Genomic DNA, 16985 nt, shown 5'->3' with positions numbered 1-16985 from the left:
CATCCCTGTCCCCCTCCACTCATCCCTGTCCCCCTCCTCCCATCTCTGTCACTGCCACCCATCCCTGTCATTGCCACCCATCCCTGTCACTGCCACCCATCCCTGTCACTGCCACCCGTCACTGTCACTGCCACCCATCCCTGTCACTGCCACCCGTCACTGTCACTGCCACCCGTCACTGTCACTGCCACCATCCCTGTCACTGCCACCATCCCTGTCACTGCCACCCGTCACTGTCACTGCCACCATCCCTGTCACTGCCACCCATTCCTGTCACTGCCACCATCCCTGTCACTGCCACCCATCCCTGTCACTGCCACCCGTCACTGTCACTGCCACCCATCCCTGTCACTGCCACCCATCCCTGTCACTGCCACCATCCCTGTCACTGCCACCCGTCACTGTCATTGCCACCCATCCCTGTCACTGCCACCATCCCTGTCACTGCCACCCGTCCCTGTCACTGCCACCCATCACTGCCTCCCGTCACTGTCATTGCCACCCATCCCTGTCACTGCCACCATCCCTGTCACTGCCACCATCCCTGTCACTGCCACCCGTCCCTGTCACTGCCACCCATCACTGTCACTGCCACCCATCCCTGTCACTGCCACCCGTCACTGTCATTGCCACCCATCCCTGTCACTGCCACCATCCCTGTCACTGCCACCATCCCTGTCACTGCCTCCCGTCCCTGTCACTGCCACCCATCACTGTCACTGCCACCCATCCCTGTCACTGCCACCCGTCCCTGTCACTGCCACCCATCCCTGTCACTGCCACCATCCCTGTCACTGCCACCCATCCCTGTCACTGCCACCATCCCTGTCACTGCCACCCATCCCTGTCACTGCCACCCATCCCTGTCACTGCCACCCGTCACTGTCATTGCCACCCATCCCTGTCACTGCCACCATCCCTGTCACTGCCACCATCCCTGTCACTGCCACCCGTCACTGTCACTGCTGCCCCTAGACCGCCGCCCGGCCTGGACGGATCGCCGCCGGCGGGGGCCCCCAGACCGGACGAGCAGCGGGGACGACACCTGCAGCTTCTCCAGTTTCCGCCCGGCCACGCTCACCGTCACCAACTTCTTCAAACAGGTGTCAGGGCCGCGGGGGCGGGGCGGGGCGGGGCGCGGCGCGGAGGGACACCCCTGGGGCGCACGGCCCGGCCGGCTCACAGTGCGGTCTGGTGCAGGAGGCCGAGAGGCTCAGCGACGAGGACCTCTTCAAGTTCCTGGCCGACATGCGGCGCCCCTCGTCCCTGCTGCGGCGTCTGCGGCCTGTGACTGGTGCGTGCCGGCCCCGTGGGCAAACCCTGGCCGCCAACAGGGCCCGGGATAGACAGACCCCAGCTTCGGAGGCTGGACCTTCCCGTGGCCCACAGATTGGAAGCCATAAAGAAGACAGATATTGGGTCAATTGGGGGACGTAGGGGCTGAGGGCAGAGGGGACAAGAGGTGGGAGCTGAGGGTGACTTCTGGCCTTAGGACCTGAAGGACAGCCACCAGAGGGCATTGTGGGAGAGTTTGGGCTGGAACCCCAAAGTCCAGAGAGGGCGGGGCCTGGCTAGGAGGCTCCCGGCTGGTGCAAACTGGCTCCGCTCTGCAGCCCAGCTCAAGATCGACATTTCCCCGGCCCCCGAGAACCCCCACTTCTGCCTGTCCCCGGAGCTGCTCCACGTCAAGCCCTACCCAGACCCCAGGGGCCGGCCCACCAAGGAGATCCTGGAGTTCCCCACCCGTGAGGTCTACGCTCCCCACACCAGCTACAGGTACCGCCTCCGGGGCCCGGGTGGGTGCCAAGTGAGGCCCCCTTAGTCCCAGACACACACAGACACCCGGGGTGCGATGCCACTGTTGCTTTAATGGGTCATTAGGCACATGTCTAAGGGGGGCAAGGGTCTTGCTTTCACTCCTCCTCGGTGGGGCCACGTCTTCTGCCTTCGACCCCACCTGCTTCTGTCTCTGATCCACGGCCGGACGTGCGGCCGGACGTGCGGCCGGACGTGGGGCCGGACAGCCCGCTGGCCCCGGCAGCCAGGCAGCTCCTCCCTGCGCGGGGGCCGCGTGGGGCGTGGCAGCGCCCGTCCCTCGGTGCGCATGGCTGGTCCTCAGTTCCGCCAGGCAGGCTCAGGCCGGGAGCGCCGCCGTGTGCAGTCTGGAAGGGAGACGAGGCTCAGCCTAGGCGGGGGGTGGGAGGGCATCCCGCTTCCCTGCACGGCCCCAGTCCAGGTGCCCTACAAGCCCAGCCCCCACCAGGCTCACCTCTCCTGGATCTGTCGCAGCCGGTGCTGCTGGGCCAGCATCTCCCGCCGCTGCCGCTGCACGTGGCCTGTGAGCGCCCACAGGATGTGGCTCTGCTTGTCAGCGCGGGCCTGTGGGGACGAGACAGAAACCTCAGCCGGGGCTGCCTCCCCCCCGTCCCTCGGTCTTACCCAGCCCCCTCTCCTCTCTGCGTTTGCGTGACCCAGCAAGTCGGGTCTCAGCTTCCCTGGCTGTGAAATGGGGAAGCAAGGGGGCTCACTTGGTGGGATCCTGGGCACAATGGGGATTATTTAAGGACACAAAACAGTGCTGGGTGCTTACTGAACACTGGAGAAGTGTTCAGTTTCTCCAAAAGTACGCATTTAGCGAGTAGCTAGCTAGCCTCCTCCTATCTTATCTGCATTGAGTCCCCGGCTCCTCTCTGGGACATCCGTTGTTGCCTCTAATTGCAGATGGAGAAACTGAGGCAGGGGAAGGGGCAAGGGCTTCGCCCAGGGCCACGCCTGGTGCTGGGAAGCTGGCCTGGGTGGGCGAGGGGATCTCTGGGACGCGCTCCAAAAGCATGTTCTGCCTGGGCATCAGGGCCTCAACTCCCCCCGGCCTGGGAGCCCCTTACCTTCAACGCCTCGAATTCTTCCTGGGCCCGGCCCAGCCAGGCGCCTCTCAGCCGGGCTTCGAGCTGTCGCATGTGCTTCCGCAGCCCCCGCTGCCCCTGGGCCACCTTGCCCAGCGCCTGGGCCGTGGCCTCCGCCTGCAGCTGCAGGGCGTCCTCTTCCACCTGCAGAGCCGCAACAGGGAGAGGGTGGCAGGGTGACCGGCGAGTCTTTGCGCCATCCCTGAGTTTAACCCTGGAACCCCCCCCTCTTCCCGGGCAAACCCAGACGGCGGGTGGCCCTGCCCGTCGCCCCAGGGCAGGTCCTCGCCCACCCCCGGGGGTCAGACCACCAAGCTCACCTGCATCGCCTGGAGGCTCGCGCGCAGCTCCTGGGCGGCGTCCCGGCCCTCGCTGACCTCCCGCCCCAGGAGCCCCAGGGCGCGGCCGTAGAGGCCGACGCTGTGCCGGGCCTGGGTCAGCCGCGCGTCCGTGCTCTTGTACACGCCGTTGAGCGCCTGGCCCAGCTGCAGGGCCCCGTGGAAGAGCAGGGTCAGCTCCTCGTGCTGTGCCGGCTCCACGCGGCCCACGGGGGCCGCGGAGGCGGGCCAGGCCTCGGCCAGCAGGGAGCACAGCAGGCACAGGGCGAGCATGGCTGTGGCGGAGCGGCCGGAGGTGCGGTCCCGGCGCCGCCGCTGCCTTTTATGCCTCAGCGCCCCCCTACGCCCCGGTCAATCGTTAACCAGCCAGTCGGGTGTCTGTGTTGTGCAAGGGCCTGGCAGCGGCCGGCGGTTGCATCAGGCACACGTCCAGCGGGGCCATGCTGGAGTCACGCAGGCCGGGGCTGAGGGCCAGGTGTGGGCTGGGGGCACGGGGCGGGGCCAGGCGAAGGTGCTGGGCACCAAGGAGCTCCGGGCCCTGGCTTCCCGCCTGCAGAAAGGCACCGTGACAGTGACGACAACGGGGAGGCTCCTGTGAGTTCCCCGTTTGCTCAGAGCTGTTCCACTGGCTGCAGTAACCCATCTGGTGCCTTCCCGCAGGCCGGCGAGGCCCGGCTGGGAGCCCGGGGGAGTGGGTGCAGGGACTCTGCCGAGGCCACTACATGCCCCCGGTCAGTGCCAGCTGCCAGCTTTCCCTCTGGGCAGCAATGGGCAGGCGCCTCACTCTCCGTGCCTGTGAAACGGGGGTGTGCTCAGTCTTGCTTCACAAGCCGCTTGTGAAAAGTAAATTAGCTGTTTCGTGGTGAGCACTTCACCAGGGCCTGGCACACAGGGGGCCCCTCGGCGGCTGGTGCAATCTCTGTCAGTACTGGTATCGCCTTTGGTATTGTTACAGAGGCTCAGCGGGAGGGTCAATGCCCCCCCCCCCCGTACTGATAGGGAAACTGAAGTCCAGAGGGAGGTCAGGGCTTGCACAGCTACTCCTGGGGAGAGGGGCAGATCTCTGGCCCCAGCCAAGCCGCGACGCTGGCCCCGGGCTCAGTTCTCCCACCTGAGGGACACGCGATATGATGAGGGCCTCTCCCGGGGGGAGGGGCACAGGCCCCTGGGCGGGTGAGGGGCAGGCCGGCCCGGGGCAGGGCTTATCCTGACCACGGGCCCCCGGGCCACCTTGGCCTCAGCCCTGAGCACCCCCGTGGCTCCCTGCCTCTTGTTTCTACCGCCTGCCTCAGTTTCCCTGCCTGCGCTCCGAAACCGCCCTTCTGTCTCCCACGCTCTGCCAGTCCCTCACGCCCCTCACCCAGCCCTCAGGGCCTCGGCCATGTGGCCGTCGTCCTGTTCCAGGAGCCCAGCCTCCTCTGTCCCTGTGACGCCCCCTCTCCATGCTGTCCCCGCAGGAACCTGCTCTACGTGTACCCGCACAGCCTCAACTTCAGCAGCCGCCAGGGCTCCGTGCGCAACCTGGCCGTGCGAGTGCAGTACATGGCGGGCGAGGACCCCAGCCAGGCCCTGCCGGTGAGCGGCCAGGCCGGGCCGGGCGAGGTGGGCGCGGGGCCCCGGCCGGCCCCTCACGGCCCTGCTCCCCCAGGTCATCTTCGGCAAGTCCAGCTGCAGCGAGTTCACCCGGGAGGCCTTCACCCCGGTGGTCTACCACAGCAAGTATGGGGGGGGGGCAGGGCCGGGAGCAGGAAGGGGGGGAGGGGCAGGTTCCCGGGTGCTAAGTGGGGGGACCCGAGGCAGAGAGCAGAGCCTGGGGGGGCAGCGCTGGGGGGAGACACGTGACCGAGGCAGTGGGGCAGGCCGGGGCTCCCCGTCCCCTCAATGCCAGCCCGGCCCTTCCAGGTCCCCCGAGTTCTACGAGGAGTTCAAGCTGCACCTCCCAGCCTGTGTGACCGAGAACCACCACCTGCTCTTCACCTTCTACCACGTCAGCTGCCAGCCCCGGCCTGGCACGGCCCTGGAGACTCCCGTGGGCTTCACTGTGAGCACCCCCCCCGGCTGTCTCCCCCTCCCCAGCCCCCCTGGCCCCGCCCCGGCCCCCCGCCCCTGACCCCCCGCCTCTTCCTAGTGGATCCCACTGCTGCAGCACGGCCGCCTGAGGACCGGCCCCTTCTGCCTCCCGGTGTCCGTGGACCAGCCGCCGCCCAGCTACTCCGTGCTCACGCCCGACGTAAGCGCCTGGCCCGGCCTCCCACCGCCCGGTCCCACCAGCACCTGGTGCCCCGTTAGCGCTCCCTACGGTCCTGGTGGCTCCCCGACAGTGCCCGCCTCCCTTGCCATCAGCACCCCTGGGAGCCTTGTCCGCTGTCGGGGCCAGGGCCCCAGCTGCCTTCTCACTCCTGCTCTCGCCTCTGTGTGTCCTAAGGCGCCGGTGTCCCTCCCTGTCCCCTCCTCTCCCTGCCTCCTAGTGCCCCTGCCTCTGCACTCACCGTCCCCCACTGGCAGCCCTGCCCGCCTTCCTGACCCCTGTCCCCCTGGGGTCCTCCAGGGGCCACCCCCTCTATGAGTACTATTACCCTCCCACACACCCTCACGCCGTTCATCGTGCCCCTGGGCCTCCATCTCCCAGGACCCTGTTTTCTGATTCATTCCCTCCCCCTCCCACCGATGTCCGTCTGGGGTCTCCAGTTGGACCCCATAGTGCTCCCCCCTGACTGCCCCCACCCCCATCGCTGGGCTGGGCTGAGGGCAAGGAGCCCAGCTGCTCCCCCAGGCAGGGCCGTGCTCAGGCTGTGGTGTTGCAATAGCTGAAATGGCTGGCGCTGGTGACCTGGCCAGTGGGGGAGGGCCAGCCAGTGCCCACCGGCGTGTCCCGCCCACAGGTGGCGCTGCCGGGCATGCGCTGGGTGGACGGCCACAAGGGCGTGTTCAGCGTGGAGCTCATGGCTGTGTCCTCCGTGCACCCCCAGGTAGGTGCTGGGACGGGAAGCCAGGAGTTGGGCAACAGTTCCCACTGAGCGGGGAGAGGCCTGGCCTTGGGCCACGGACAGACCTCAGTCAGCTGGACCTGTCTCCCAGCAAGCTGCTGACTCGGCAGGCGCGGGGCCAGTGGCTGCCCCAGCCGCCCCGGGCGGTGGCCCTTGCATGGTCTCTCCTCCCCCCATTTGTTCCCTGCCGTTTCTGCGGTCCCTCCCCCTCTCTCCTCCCTCCCTCCCTCCCTCCAGAGCAGCGGTTCTCAACCTTCCCAGTGCCGTGACCCTTTAATGCAGTTCCTCCTGTTGTGGTGACCCCCAGCCATAAAATTATCTTCGCTGCGACTTCATAGCTGTCAGGTTGCGACTGTTATGAATCGTGATGTAAATACCTGTGTTTTCCGGTGGTCGACACCCACAGGCTGAGAACCGCCAGCAGGGTCGCCTAAGACCATGGGAAAACACAGATATTTACATTGCGATTCATTAGCAGTCGCAGCCTGACAGCTATGAAGTCGCAGCGAAGATAATTTTATGGCTGGGGGTCACCACAACAGGAGGAGCTGCATTAAAGGGTCGCGGCACTGGGAAGGCTGAGAGCCGCTGCTCTGGAGTCTCATCCCGTCCTTCCGATCCATTCACGGATCCCCGGCCTCGGTGTCTCTGCCCATTCAGCTCTCCCTACTCAGTCCCCTGGGGCTTCCTGGACCGGGGCCCGGCCCCTCCCTGCTCACCCCTCCCCCCGCCCAGGACCCGTACCTGGACAAGTTCTTCACCCTGGTGCACGTCCTGGAGGAGGGCGCCTTCCCGTTCCGGCTCAAGGACGGCGTGCTGAGCGAGAGCACGGTGGAGCCGGAGCTGCGGGCCAGCCTGGCGGCCCTGCGCCTCGCCAGCCCCGAGTTCCTCGTGGCCTTCTCGCACCACGTGCTGGACAAGCTCGTACGCCTGGTCGTGCGGCCCCCCATCATCGGCGGCCAGATCGGTGAGCGGGCACGGCCTCCGGCCTCGGTTTCCCAACCTGGGAAAAGGCCCCTCCGTCCCCTGGTCCCAGGGGACTCCCTCTAGCCCGTTCATCTCTCCGGCGACCCTCTGCTGGCCACGTGATCCCTTGGGCCCTGAAGTCCCTTCTCGGGAAGGTAGAGGCCCCGGGCCCTGGAATTTGACCCCTGCTCTGCCCGGCAGTGAACCTGGGTCGTGGAGCTTTTGAAGCCATGGCCCACGTGGTCAGCCTCATCCATCGGAGTCTAGAGGCTGCCCAGGACGCCCGTGGTCACTGCCTCCTGCTGGCGGCCTACGTCTACTATGCCTTCCGGCTGCCTGGCACCGAGCCCGGCCTCCTGGGCGGTGAGTTTTGGTGGGAGAATCTGCAGGACTGGAAATATCCCGGAGGAGAGCGTCCTAGACAAAGGGAATCAGCGCGTGCAAAGGTCCTGAGGCCACGCAGGCCGTGGCTGGCCTGGACGACGTGCACGTTTTGCTCCAGCCCCGGGGGTCTGGTGTCTGCCTGCTTGCTGGCAGGTGACTCAGCCGATCAGCAAAGCAGGGTTATCCGCTCTGCCTCCTGCAAGCTCTGAACTGCTGGGCGAGTGACTGCCCCTCTCTGAGCCTGAATTCCCGTCTGTAAAACATTGGCGACGTGCCCCCTCTCCTGGGGGCGCTGGTAATGGGAAATGGCATGGCAATCCGTGCCAAGTGCTTGGTACTGTGAGTACTCCGGTGGTTGTTCTCATTTGCTAAATAACTAGTGAGAACTGCCACCTCCTCTGGGCACTTCCTGTGTGCCAGGCACCGTGCTCGGCGTTTTTTAGTCTCCCCCAAACTGTGACGAGGCGGCAGCCATCATCACACCCATTGTACAGGCGAGGAACCTGGCGGCTTATGAAAAGGAAATGGCTTCGGCAGAGGCAGCCGCTGGGAAGGGGTGGGCGGCAGGGTGGGTAGGCGGTGGCTGACCGGGTCCCCTCCATGCGCAGGGGCCCCTCCAGTGGCCGTGCAGCCTGCCACGCTGGCCCGTGGCCCTGGCCGCCCGGCCAGCCTCTACCTGGCTCGCTCTAAGAGCATCAGCAGCAGCAACCCGGACCTGGCCGTGGCCCCCGGCTCCGTGGATGACGAGGTCTCCCGCATCTTGGCCAGCAAGGTAGGGCGAGGGGGACCCTGGAGCCTCCGGCCTCGGTGGCCGTGGCTGCCAGGTGGGTGGCGAAGGACTTCAGCGTTGGTGGAGGACAGGACAGGGGCATGGGCACAGGCTGGACGCTGGGCCGAGGAGGCTCAGGGGCTGTCACAGGTGGGGAGCTGGGTCTTGGGTTTACACTGGGCTCCATACTCTGGGGCTGACCTAAGGATGGGTGGCTGGGCTTGGCCTGGTGGTGAACACATATATACCACATGCATGCACATACGTGGGTGCATGTGTGCTGCCCTAAATGTGTATGCGCATAGGGTGTACATATACGTGTGTAGGGTGTGTATATGTGTGTGTGTGTGTGTCCTATGTATAGACCTACTGGGAGGCACATACACATGTGTGCCCAATGTGTGTAAATACACAGGTCACAAATATATCTGCCCCATAGGTGTACATGCACGGAGCAGATGTATGTGTGTACCCCGTGCGTGTGTATACAGGTGTAGGTGTGTGTGTCTCACGCACGTGTGAACACAGGCTCACATGCTCCTGCACCCCGTGCACGTACATGCACACCAGTTTTCCAGGGTTGCATGTGGATGCCTACATGGCACACATATATGGTCCAGGCTAGTGTTCACGCTTGTGGGTTTTTTTTTTTTTTAATTTTTAATTGATTTTCAAGAGAGAGGAAGGGAGAGGGAGAAACAGGGAAGGAGAGAGAAACATCAATGTGAGAGCAAAACATCAATCCGCTGCCTACTTCACACTCTGCCCTGGGGAGCGAGCTCGCAGCCCGGTCGTGTGCCCTGACCGTTCATCGGACCAGCAGCCTTACGGTGAACAGACGGTGCCCAGCCAACGGAGCCACACCGGCCAGGGCACACTCTTGGGTCTTTTGTTTTGTTTTCTGTGTTTTTTTGGGGGGTGGGGGGTGTTAAAATATATCTTACTAATTTTTTACAGAGAGGAAGAGAGAGGGTTAGAGAGTTAGAAACATCGATCAGCTGCCTCTTGCACACCCCCTACTGGGGATGTGCCCGCAACCAAGGTACATGCCCTTGACCGGAATCGAACCCGAGACCCTTCAGGCCGCAGACCGATGCTCTATCCACTGAGCCGAACCGGTTTCGGCCACACTTGATTTTTTTATGCTGGTTTCCTTGTCTGCCCATGGATGCTACCACTCACCGTGTATCTCCAGGGTATCGACCGCTCACACTCCTGGGTGAATTCTGCCTATGCTCCAGGAGGCAGCAAGGCTGTGCTGCGCCGGGCACCCCCGTTCTGTGGGGCCGACCCCAGACAGGTGCCCTCCCCCGCCTGCCCCTGCACGCGTGGGACTCCCCTCAGCATGAGCTCCTCATCAGTCCTGGCTGCGGCTGACTAACCCAGGGGGGCTGCCTGAGGAGGAGGCGCACCCCTTCTGCTTTGTTTGGATCTGTGGAGTCGGCGTGGCAGGCGCACAGGGCCGCCGTAAACTGCTGCCACACGGACCACAGCCTCAGGCAGAGACAGAAGGAAGGGACGGGTGGCGTGTACACGGCATGTAAATGATATGCAGACCCAGCCACTGTAACCTCACTGCCCCGCATGGCCTTCTCTGCCCTTTAACCCGCTCTGTTCAGGAGCCTCTCCCTGTCCCCTTGACACGGCCACCTGGATGGTCCCAGGGGGACAAAACCGAGCCTCGGGCTCCGCCGTCCTGTTTCAGACGAAGGGGAGCCTGTGGGCAGCTCCCTCTACCCGACCCTCCCCCAGGCACCCCCTGTGCACGGGGGCTTTGCTTTCCGACAGACGTGGGTTTGAATCCTGGCTCTGAATTTTCAGATGTGGTAACGATTCTAAGGAAAGTGCTCAGCACCGCAGCCTGGAGCCCGGGAGAGAGTTAGGGGGTTGCAGGCAGGACGCTGTTAGCGACATAGCTCCTTGGCCCAGCCTCACCCCTGAGCCGCCAGCTAGTTGGGGAGACAGCACGCAAACAAGCGCAGTGCCTGGAAGGAGACAACAGAGGGGACCACCAGCCTCCCTCTGGTGTAGGGTGCATATAGAAGGGGGTCCGCCTCTCTCTGCGGCCTCTCTCCAGAGAGAGAACCTGCTCTGCTGGGACCTGGAGGGGAAGGTGGAGCCAGGAGGCCACGGGGGCTGGTTTCCTGCCCTGGGCCCTGTCCCAACTCTGTGCTGTCACTCGGGCCTGCGCTGTGTGGTGGTCCTGAGGACGGTCAGCAGCACCGGCAGGGGGACTTTCCGACAGACTTTCCAGATTGGGAATCTGGGTTCGTGGGTCCTGCCAGCCCCCCTGCATTTTTAAAAATATATATTTTATTGATTTTTCACAGAGATGAAGAGAGAGGGATAGAGAGTTAGAAACATCGATGAGAGAGAATCATCGATCAGCTGCCTCTTGCACACCCCCTACTGGGGATGTGCCCACAACCAAGGTACATGCCCTTGCCCGGAATCGAACCCCGGACCTTTCAGTCCGCAGGCCGACGCTCTATCCACTGAGCCACACCGGTCCGGCCCCCCTGCATTTTTAACAGGACTCCCCCACTGCCCTCCAACCGCGGAGGTGAAAGCTGGGCCTTAGAGATCACATAGGAGGTGCTGAGATGGCAGGCAGGTGGGCATTCCTGGCAGGAGGTGGCACTGAGGCTGGCCTTTGCAGGGGTTGCTGAGAAGCCAGGGTGTGTGGCTGGGATTGTGGGAGCTGGGGGGCCTCCACTGCCAAGGTAGGGGCCTGGGCGGGTCCCAGGGCTGGGCCGCCTCTGTCATTGGACCTGTTCTCCCTGCCAGCAGCCTCACCTCCTAACCGACAAAGGAGGAGGGGAGAGTGGAGCTTGAGTCCCCATACCCGTTTCACAGATGGGGACAACTGAAGCCCAGTGAGGCCCCCAAGGAAGGCTGGAGTGGGGCCAGGCCTGGAACCGGGGCTCTCAGCTGCTCCCTGCTTCTTATCACCATCTACCTCCCCTGTCCTAGAATTCTTCCTCTTTGTCCTCTCCTTCCTCTCTTTAACCTTTTCTGTCTGTACTCTCTCCCTCCTCCACCTCTGTGCCCTCCCTCCTCCTTGTCTGTCTACTACCCCTGGGCTCACTGACTCACTCATACTCTCCACCCTTGTCCATACTCACTCTCACATCCTCTGAGCACACTCCCTCTTCACCATCTACAGTGATTTTACCCTCTCCCCCTACACCCTTCCCATCCATTCTCTCACCTGTGTGTCTATACTCCCTGCCCACAGGGTCTCCGGCCCACATCCTCACCTGTTCTGTTCACCCTGCTTTTCGCCTCCTCGCTATGTCTGCCTTATGCTCATCTCCGTCACCCCCTTCCCCTCTCCATCCACACCCCGACCGCCTGTCCACACGGACACATCTCTCTGTCCGTGCCGGCCAGCCCCCTTCCTGTCCATGCCATCTGCCCACACTGACCCCTCCTCGCCATCCCATCCTCTCCACTCCATCCGTCATAGGCCATCGACCGCAGCTCTGCCCGAACCTCTTCCTACCTCGAGAGCTCCTCCTCGGCCCCACCAGCCACCCGGCCGAGACCCACTGTGCAGAAGGTAGTGGGGAGCAGGGGCGGGGGGCGCACTTTCGGCCTGGGCCCGGCAAGGGGGTCCAGAGCTCCCACCCCTGAGCCCTGCCCAGGGAAAGGGCACATCTGACTCCTGCCCCCGCTCTCTCGCATGGCCTCCTGCTGCTCTAACCCCAAGCCCTCTATCCAGCTTCATCCTCCCGCTTCGTGCTCTCGGGGGGTGGGGGCGGCCCTCTGCCCTCGGTGACCCTGCCCCCGCCTGCAGCTGCTTCACGAGGAGCTGGCCCTGCAGTGGGTGGTGAGCGGCAGTGCCGTGCGCGAGGCCGTCCTGCAGCACGCCTGGTTCTTCTTCCAGCTCATGGTGAGACACACACACACACACACGCACACACACGCACACACATGCCCACCGGGAGCGAGAGGCCCCGGGGAGGCCCTCCTGGGGGAGAGAAACCCAGAGATTGTGCCTGAGACCCCTGAGAAATGGCTCCGAGACACCCCACACACACCCACAGGGACAGAGATGAGAGACAGCTACAGGGATCGTCCCCTGGAGAGAGGCCCTCCCCGCCCTCCGATGGGACTGTCAGCTGAGGTCCCTGACCAGGGCAGAGACACCCCCACCCGAGAGATACCCCCAGATAGAGAAGGAAAGCCCTGAGGAACTCTTCAAGAGGTGTCTTGAGGGACCCCCCTGACTCCAAGCCCCACCCCCCCTCCGGTGGGCTCCCTCAGCCCCAGCCCTCAAGCCCAGTGCTTTCCCCAGACTTCACCCCAGGAGCCCGGCGTCAGCCCCTCCCCCTGGCTCAGCCTCAGGCCCCCGCAGGCTCAGCCCGTGGCCTTCGAGAAAGTCCTACCCACAGGCTCCCCGGCCCTCCCTCCGTGGGGAGCCAGAAATGCTCGGGTGGCTAAGGGCTCGGGTCGGGGTCACGCGCCAGAAGTGCTGGCGTCATCGAGGGGGCGGGCCCACGGGGACAGCCAGAAGCGCTGGGGATCCGGGCGCGGGGCCCAGGGACCGGTCGGAAGTGCTGAGGTCATCCAGGGGGAGGGCCAGGGCCGTGACGCCCACCTTTCCCTCGCCTCCCTCGCTGCTAAAATACCATTCGCAGCTCCTCAAGCCCCATCCCCATCTGGCAAGCCCCCTCTGCCCCACCGCCCCTCAAGCTCTCCCCCGGCCCCGCCCGGCCCCCAGGTGAAGAGCATGGCCCTGCACCTGGTTCTGAGCCAGCGGCTGGACACGCCCCGAAAGCTCCGCTTCCCCGCGCGCTTCCTGGACGACATCGCGGCGCTGGTGGGCTCGGTGGGCCTGGAGGTCATCACCCGGGCCCACAAGGTAAAGGAGAGGGGCCTCCTCGGGGGAGGGCCTCGGGGCGCCAGTCCTGCCCAGTGCTTCCCGGCTGCGAGGCCACCAATCCCATTTGCTGGATGGGTCTGTTTATTCATCGTCATTTCTTTTTTTTAAATATATATTTTTATTGATTTCAGAGAGGAAGGGAGAGAGAGAGAGAGAGAGAGAGACATCAATGATGAGAGAGAGCATTGATCTGCTGCCTCCTGCACACCCCATACTGGGGATCGAGCCTGCAACCCGAGCATGTGCCCTTGGCCGGAATCGAACCCGGGACCCTTCAGTCTGCAGGCTGACGCTGTATCCACTGAGCCAGACCAGCCAGGACCAACGTCATTTTTTAAGTACCTATTGTGTGCACATCCCTGTGCTGGGCGCTAGAGACACAGCAGTGAACAAGAGATGCCAGCCCTTGCCCTCCTGGCACTGACTGTTAGGGAGAGGCTTGGAGGAGTGAGGGAGCAATCTGAGGTCTGGGGGAAGAGCATTCCAAGCATGAGGAATGGCAAGAGAAAACCTGGCTAAGACGGTGCCTGGGCTGTTGGAGGAGAATGAAGTGATGGGAGTGGCTGGAACAGAGCAAGCAAATCAGGAACGGGAGTTGGAGAAGGCAGGAAGTGACGGATCCATGAGCCCTTACCAGTGTCAGTATACACTGAGGGGCCAGGTTATGATGATCCCTGAACACATAATAATCTGGCCCCTCAGTGTATATCCTATATAACAAATATAATAAAAGGCTAATATGCAAATTGTCCCCTCGACCAGGAGTTTGACCAGCAGGCAGGCTGGCCAACCACCCATGTCCCCCACCTGGCCAGGCTGTCCAGACCCCACCCATGCACGAATTCATGCATCGGGCCTCTAATATATATACTGAGCGGCCAGATTATTATGATCTCTGAACACTCAGTGTACAATAAGGGCTCAATCGTGGACATTAGTGTTCTGAGACCCTGACACTTGTCCAGGCCCTGAGTCCCTAATTCCCATTCCCTCGGAAGCAAGGTGGGCAATATTAAGGATAGTAATATTGAGCATTTACCGTATTTTCTGGACCATAAGACGCACCGGACCATAAGACGCACCAGTTTTTAGAGAAGGGAAATGAAGAAAAAAAGATTCTGAAACAAATAGTGTCCTAAAATATTTTATGTGCATTAAAACCCAACATCACAGTCATAAACACATGTAATCAACCCTGTAAAGTAAACAGCAGCATTTAGAACCATTTTAGAGCTGGGCAAGCACACAGAGACCACACAGAGCCGGGCAAGTAAAAAAACTTTTTTTTTAAAGTATTTGTGTAGGCTATATTTGGACCATAAGACGCAGGGACTTTTCCCCCCCACTTCTGGGGGAAAAAAGTGCGTCTTATGGTCCGAAAAATACGGTACTGAGCACTTACTGTGTATCTTAACACCTGAGATGAATCACATCATTCAATTCTCCCAACAGCCCCAGGAAGTTTGTGTTACGTAGCATCTCCATTTTACTGGAGGAGAAATGGGCAGAGAATGACTAGCAACCTGCTGCCGCACAACCGAGAAGGGGCAGAACTGAACCCACGCCACCAGGTCCAGAGCCCACACACACCCTTATTGCCCGATTCAGTTGGGAAAGCAGGGGGGGTGCGGTGAAGGCCGCGCTGTGGCCGCAGTGTCTCATTTGAAAAGTGAAATGGGACTTCTGGATTTGATGGGAACTTTCCAGATTTTTGAAACGCCAGTCTGGCCCGAGCCAGCCCCTTGTGCAATCCCTTGGCGACCTCTGGGCTGGTCTCAAAGGTCCTGACCTTGTTCCACTGGAGCCTCCCCTGAGCACTGACATTCCCAGGGGCTGACCCAGATTGTGAGGAAACCGCCTGGGAAAGGGTTGCAGGGCAGAGCAATGCCCCCGAGAAGCCCGTCGGCATAGCTGCGAGTGGGGCAGCGGTGACGGCCGCCGTGGTCTCACACACGCAGCTCGCAACGGGGCCGCCCCAGCCCCCGCCCCACGGTGGACTCAGCTCAAGCAGGCTTTGTGTTTTGTCCCTTTGGGTTGCAGGGAACTTAGAGCCCCCGAGGCTGACCGGTGAGGCCAGAGTGGCTGGAGAGAGCACGCGGGAAGAACACGCACCAGCTGGGCTCGGAAGCCGTGCAATCCCCGTGCTGTCCCTCCCACTTGCGGGCACATCCTGTCCCAGGGCCGTGGCCCTGTTCTTTCCTCGGCCTGGAGCGCCTCTTCCTCCTCCTCCTCCTCCTCAGGGCTTCCCTCCACACAGCAGCCCGTTCAGTCGTCTTCGACACGTGGAACGACCTGAGATCCCCCACGGGAAGCTGGGCGCTGTGCAAGCCGTCCGTGCTCATCAGATGATTGCTGAGGGCTTAGCGTTAGGGCAGAGGTTAATTTGCTCAAACGTAACCACAAGTGGTTTAGGTGTGCCCCAGGTTTATTTCTGAGCACAAGTGGGCCGTGAAGGCTCCATGGTGTGGGCCTGGCCATCAGGATTCACCTCGGTGCCGACACTGGTTTGGCTCAGTGGATGGAGTGTCGGCCTGCGGACTGAAGGGACCCGGGTTCGATTCCGGTCGAGGGCATGTGACTTGGTTGCGGGCACACCCCCAGTAGGGGGTGTGCAGGAGGCAGCTGATGGATGTTTCTCTCTCATCGACGTTTCTAACTCTCTATCCCTCTCGCTTCCTCTCTGTAAAAAATCAATTATAAAAAAGATTCACCATGATGCCACCACATCAGGCACCTGGCAGGCGGTGGGAACAGGAAGACCTGGCACAGTACCTCCCCCTCATCCCATTGGCCAGAATGTGATCTGATCACAGGGTTATTCTCAGCTGCAAGGCAGGCTGGGAAATCCAGTCTTTACGGCTCTCTGACCTCACACCAGAGAGATGGGAAGGAGGATCTAGGCCCTAGGGCACATGTGTCAAACACAAGGCCCGCGGGCCAAATCCGTCCCGCCAGGCCTTGCAATGTGGCCTGCACCGCGCTGTCATCACTGCACTCCGCTGCGTTTCCATCACAATGACAGTTTATGACTGTTCAGTAAACCATTCTGCCCGCGATTTAGGCTGGATTGTAGATTTTGGCCCCTTCTCTGATTGAGTTCGACACCCCTACCTAGGGTAAGGTGACCAGATGTCCCGCTTTTGACGGGACAGTCCTGATTTTTAACAATTTGTCCCGCGTCCCGCGGCGTTTTAAAATCGGGACTTTTTTTTAAACGCCGCAGGACGAGGGACAAATTGTTAAAAATGGGGACGTCTGGTCACCTTAATCTAGGGGGGAGTCAGCAGCCAGTTTCTGCCATCCATGTTGTTCCCCCCACCCCCTGCCAGGCTGGGCGGACCTCACCCATGCACAAATTCACCATGGGGGGAGAGGAGAGAAAATGGTGTCCTAAACGGTGCCCTGAGGGGTGTGGACACGTAGGTGTGGGGAAGGGGGGGGCTGGTCAGAGGGCGGAGACCCCAGGAAGGCCTGGAGAGGCCAGAGGGCGGAGGGGGTGTTAGGACCCCGGCTCTGGGACAGCGACGCGGCTCCCGGAGTCGCTGGCGGCGGTGGGGAGAGCCAGGCCCGGCGGGGACCGCACGGCTGACGGGCCCTGTGTCCCCAGGACGCGGAGCAGGCCGAGCGCCTCAACAGCAGCCTGGCCTTCTTCCTCAGCGACCTGCTGTCCCTGGTGGACCGTGGCTTCGTGTTCGGCCTGGTCCGGGCCCACTACAAGCAGGTGGGAGGCGCGCCCGCCCGGGGGCCGGT

General features: G+C 62.5%; 2 protein-coding genes across 18 annotated transcripts in view; one reads left to right on the top strand and one right to left on the bottom strand.

Annotated features, from left to right (window-relative positions):
- DOCK6 (dedicator of cytokinesis 6) overlaps positions 1–16985 on the top strand; it is a 49297-nt gene that overhangs the window by 17179 nt on the left and 15133 nt on the right. For 7 of the 15 annotated variants that reach the window (XM_036459704.2, XM_036459718.2, XM_036459707.2 and 4 more), the window contains exons 12-27: positions 976–1103; positions 1201–1294; positions 1614–1776; positions 4699–4816; positions 4890–4960; positions 5144–5282; positions 5370–5471; positions 6124–6210; positions 6964–7195; positions 7396–7557; positions 8187–8350; positions 9543–9647; positions 11817–11909; positions 12147–12242; positions 13074–13220; positions 16843–16956. In XM_036459704.2, the coding sequence (XP_036315597.1) occupies positions 976–1103; positions 1201–1294; positions 1614–1776; positions 4699–4816; positions 4890–4960; positions 5144–5282; positions 5370–5471; positions 6124–6210; positions 6964–7195; positions 7396–7557; positions 8187–8350; positions 9543–9647; positions 11817–11909; positions 12147–12242; positions 13074–13220; positions 16843–16956 (2015 nt within the window). Of the gene's footprint in view, positions 1–975; positions 1104–1200; positions 1295–1613; positions 1777–4698; positions 4817–4889; positions 4961–5143; positions 5283–5369; positions 5472–6123; positions 6211–6963; positions 7196–7395; positions 7558–8186; positions 8351–9542; positions 9648–11203; positions 11746–11816; positions 11910–12146; positions 12243–13073; positions 13221–16842; positions 16957–16985 lie in introns of those variants that run through there. The other 8 variants (XM_045589230.1, XM_036459717.2, XM_045589234.1 and 5 more) reach the window with 6 other exon arrangements.
- ANGPTL8 (angiopoietin like 8) lies at positions 1849–3786 on the bottom strand. Of its 3 annotated transcripts, none has more exons than XM_045589246.1 (4): positions 3224–3786; positions 2886–3047; positions 2270–2379; positions 1849–2185 (listed from the first exon to the last, which is right to left on the bottom strand). In XM_045589246.1, exons 1-4 carry the CDS (start codon positions 3512–3514, stop codon positions 2116–2118), a joined length of 633 nt encoding a protein of 210 aa, XP_045445202.1. In that variant the 5' UTR covers positions 3515–3786; the 3' UTR covers positions 1849–2115. The 3 variants fall into 3 exon arrangements, with proteins under 3 accessions (XP_045445202.1, XP_045445203.1, XP_036315678.1); XM_045589247.1 differs by having other exon boundaries at positions 1849–2179; positions 2246–2379; positions 3224–3778; XM_036459785.2 differs by having other exon boundaries at positions 1849–2162; positions 3224–3760.

Source organism: Pipistrellus kuhlii, unplaced genomic scaffold, assembly GCF_014108245.1.
Source record: "Pipistrellus kuhlii isolate mPipKuh1 unplaced genomic scaffold, mPipKuh1.p scaffold_m20_p_30, whole genome shotgun sequence".
Lineage (NCBI taxonomy): Eukaryota > Metazoa > Chordata > Mammalia > Chiroptera > Vespertilionidae > Pipistrellus > Pipistrellus kuhlii.
This window is presented reverse-complemented; position numbering and strand designations above follow the sequence as displayed.